This window comes from Tenrec ecaudatus, chromosome 4, assembly GCF_050624435.1.
Source record: "Tenrec ecaudatus isolate mTenEca1 chromosome 4, mTenEca1.hap1, whole genome shotgun sequence".
NCBI lineage: Eukaryota > Metazoa > Chordata > Mammalia > Afrosoricida > Tenrecidae > Tenrec > Tenrec ecaudatus.
Window position 1 is genome coordinate 16,279,900 of NC_134533.1, and position 3,967 is coordinate 16,283,866.

General features: G+C 40.4%; 1 protein-coding gene across 1 annotated transcript; it reads left to right on the forward strand.

The window, feature by feature from the left end:
* The first annotated feature begins 370 nt into the window (after nucleotides 1–370).
* Nucleotides 371–1,318, forward strand: LOC142446336 (olfactory receptor 5B3-like). Its single transcript, XM_075548097.1, has one exon. It carries the CDS (start codon nucleotides 374–376, stop codon nucleotides 1,316–1,318), a length of 945 nt encoding a protein of 314 aa, XP_075404212.1. The 5' UTR covers nucleotides 371–373.
* Nucleotides 1,319–3,967: the final 2,649 nt, after the last annotated feature.

A 3,967-nucleotide genomic window follows, 5' to 3' on the forward strand; every position in this document is an offset into this window, starting at 1 on the left:
TTTAGTAATAGAAGAGTCCACTTTCACTAGGATAGGACAAACTCGTTTGACAATAAGTATCATACAAGACATGTAATCAAGTCAAAGTTACTAATTTTTTACAGCTCGGTCTAAAATATTTAAAAATTTTAAAAGTCAAGCAAATGAACCATGAGATCTTTCAGCTTCAATAGTTTGTAATTGCATAGACATTTAATGCACTAAATGAACCCATGTTTTGTTTGGAGAATCTTGAAATATAAATGTATGTTATAATGAAAGAAAAGTCCTTAATATTTAAGTATTTCTATTTCCCTACATTCTCTTTTCTGATTCACACTCTGCTTTCATTCCTCATTGCTATAGAGCATCTCCTGGTTCCCAGATACAATCAATGAAGAACAGGACAGAAGTGACTCAGTTCATCCTGCTAGGACTGACAGATGACCCTGAACTGCAAATCCCTCTCTTTACCTTACTCACTCTCATTTATCTTGTCAGTTTGCTTGGGAACCTGGGGATGATCCTGCTGATCCTGCTGGACTCTCGTCTCCATACACCCATGTACTTTTTTCTCTGCAATCTCTCTCTGGTGGACTTTGGCTACTCCTCAGCTGTCACTCCTAAGGTCATGGCTGGGCTTCTCATGGGAGACAAGATCATCTCCTACAATCCCTGTGCAGCTCAAATGTTCTTCTTTGTAGCCTTTGCCACTACAGAAAGTTACCTCTTGGCTTCCATGGCGTATGACCGCTATGCAGCAGTGTGTAAACCCCTACATTATACCACCACCATGACAACGAGTGTGTGTGTTTGTCTGGCCATAGGCTCCCATCTCTGTGGTTTCCTAAATGCCTCTATACACACTGGAGACACATTTAGTCTCTCTTTCTGTGAGTCAAATGTGGTCCATCACTTTTTCTGTGATATTCCAGCAGTCATGGTTCTTTCTTGCTCTGATAGACGTGTTAGTGAGATGGTTCTTGTGTTTGTGGTTGGCTTCAATATATCTTTTGCTCTTCTAGTTATCTTTATTTCCTACGCGTTCATATTTTTCACCATTCTCAAGATGCAATCAGCTGAGGGATACTGGAAAGCTTTATCCACTTGTGCCTCGCATCTCACTGCTGTCTTCATCTTCTATGGGACAGTTATTTTCATGTACCTACAACCCAGCTCCAGTCACTCCATGGACACAGACAAAATGGCGTCGGTATTCTATGCTATGGTCATCCCCATGCTCAACCCTCTGGTCTACAGCCTGAGAAACAAGGAGGTCAAGAGTGCATTCAAGAAGGTGGTTGAAAAAACAACATTGTCTTTAGGCTTACCTTTGTAGCACTGTAGGATGCAAACAACATAGTTTCATTTATCTCAGCTTTTCTCTGTCAAAAAGCCCACCATGGAACTAAACAAACTCTGCTGTCTAGAGTGAAACACTAATATTTTTTCAAGAAATATAATACCTGAATGAGTATGGAGCTATCATAAGAATTTTAGTATTTTGCTTTCACATATTAGCCAATTACATTTACATATTCACATATTTTCTACACATGCTCACTTTAATATGCCAGTGTTAGATATATGTCCATAGACACAGAGGCTTTGAATAGACGCACATGCAAGAATCTTATGCGAATTTATTAAGTGAGGTAAGTATAATGTGTCTAGTTTTTTATTAACAAGTTTAAATAACCAAGAGATGCAACAGAATTCAAACACATGCCTAATCTTGGTTCTGTAGTTGAAAATTTTCCAAGGTTCCAAAATAATGTGACATGGAATTATTTATTACAGGTATTTACTTTTGCTCATATTTTATCCATAGCTATATACTATATTTTTCACAATATTTTTGTCAATAGTGTCGCCACAGGAAATATTGTGCACACACATATACTGTGCACATTCATATAATGTGCATAAATGGTGAAAATATGTAAAACTGTTAGCACAGTGTGCTAATATATATACCATGTACGACTCTTCATATTTACAGAAGCCAATTTATGCCTCACTCATCTTCATTGAAATGTGAAAATGTTATTTTTCACCATATTTGTATAATAAATATATAAGTAGTGGTGAGTATATCTTAGACAAAAATGGTAGCAAAATGCTTATTGGAAAATAAACGATTGAAAGTTTGTCTATTAATTTAAAATAATTATTGCAACTCAAATATTTCTTTTATTACATGATTTTATTGGGGGCACATGCAACTCTTATCACAATACATACATACATTGTGTCAAGCACTTTTGTTCATTTGTTTCCCTCATCATTCTCAAAACAATTGCTTTCTACTTGAACTCTTGGTATCAGTTCCTCAATTTTCCCCTCCCTCCCTGCACCCCCTCCCCCATGAAACCTTGATAATTTATAAATTATTATTATTTTGTTTTATCTTACACCATCCGACATCTCCCTTCACCCACTTCTCCACTGTCCATCCCCCAGGCAGTAGGTTATATGTAGATCCTTGTAATCTATTCCCTCTTTCTCTCTCACCTTCCCACCACCCTCCCGGTATCGCTGCTCTCACCATTGGTCTAGAGGGGTTCATCTGTCCTGGATTTCCTGTGTTTCCAGTTCCTATCTGTACCAGTGTACATCCTCAAGTCCAGCTGGATTTGTAAGGTAGAATTGGGATCATGATAGTGGTGGGCAGGGGGTAGGGGAGGAAGCATTCAAGAACTAGAGGAAATTTGTATGTTTCATCATTGCTACACTGCACCCTGACTGGCTCGTCTCCACCTCGTGGCCCTTCTGCAAGAGGATGTCCAATTTCCCACAGATGAGCCCTGGGTCACCACTCCGCACTCCCCCTCATTCACAATGCTATGTTTGGGTTTTGTTTTTTGTTTTTTTTTATGCCTGATACCTGATCCTTTTTTCTACACGTTGTGATCTCACAGGCTGGTGTGCTTCTTCAATGTGTGCTTTGTTTTTTCTCAGTGAAATGACCATTTGTTTATTTTCCAGTCTATAGGACCCCAGACTCTATATCTTTTGATAGCCAGGCACCATCAACTTTCTTCACCACATTCACGTATGCACCAGCTTTGTCTTCAGCAATCCAGTCGGGACAGGCCGGTGTGTTTCTTCCATGTGGGTTTGTTGTTTCTCAGCTAAATGGCCGCTTGTTTATCTTCAGGACTTTAAGACCTCAGATACTTTTTCTTTTGATAGCATGGCACCATCAGCTTTCTTCACCACATTTGCTTGTGCATCCGTTGTCTTCGGTGATTGTGCCAGGAAGATGAGCATCTCAGATTGCTGAACTGTTAGAACAAAGTGTTCTTGTGTTGAGGGAGTATTTGAGTAGAGGTCCACTGTCCATCTGTTTCCTTAATACTAAACTTATGTACATAAATATGTGTACTTAGATCTATTTCCCCCTTTTAGTATATAAGTATATTTACCTCTGTATATGCCTGTATTTAGATCTCTATAACTGCCTTTTATCTCCTAGTTCCTTCCTCTATTTCTTTGTACTTTCCTCTTGTCCCACTATCATGGTCAGCCTTCATTTGGGTTTCAGTAATTCCTCTCGGTTACCTTGGCCTTGATCCTGTCCTGCCAGACTTCCTACAACCTCCTTGCAACTGATTTTGGATCACTTGTTGCTCCCTTGTCCCTGGGTTTGTTAACACCTATTTCCTTTCCCCTGCCTGCCCCCTCTCCCATGTCCCCTGGGACTGTCATCTTGTTGTTCATGGTCTATTTGTTGTCCTTTATGAGTGCTTTCCAGTCAAGTCTGATGGGGCACCATGCCCTGGACACAAATCTATAACTGGGGACTTCATTGCTCTGCTCCCCTGCTGCTCTGCTGCATGCCCCAGTGGCTGATTTAAGCATAGTGGGCTCAGGTGGGGCACAATTACGTGCCGTGTGTCTCCGGTGTTAACCCCAATGGTTCTATTGGTCAATGAGGAATGCTGTGTCCCGTGGTGGGGCCATCCCTGTGGCCCTCTCTGTGCAT

What these genes read in the sequence shown, in the direction of transcription:
- LOC142446336 (XM_075548097.1), top strand. Translation starts at nt 374, where the DNA reads ATGAAGAACAGGACAGAAGTGACTCAGTTCATCCTGCTAGGACTGACA.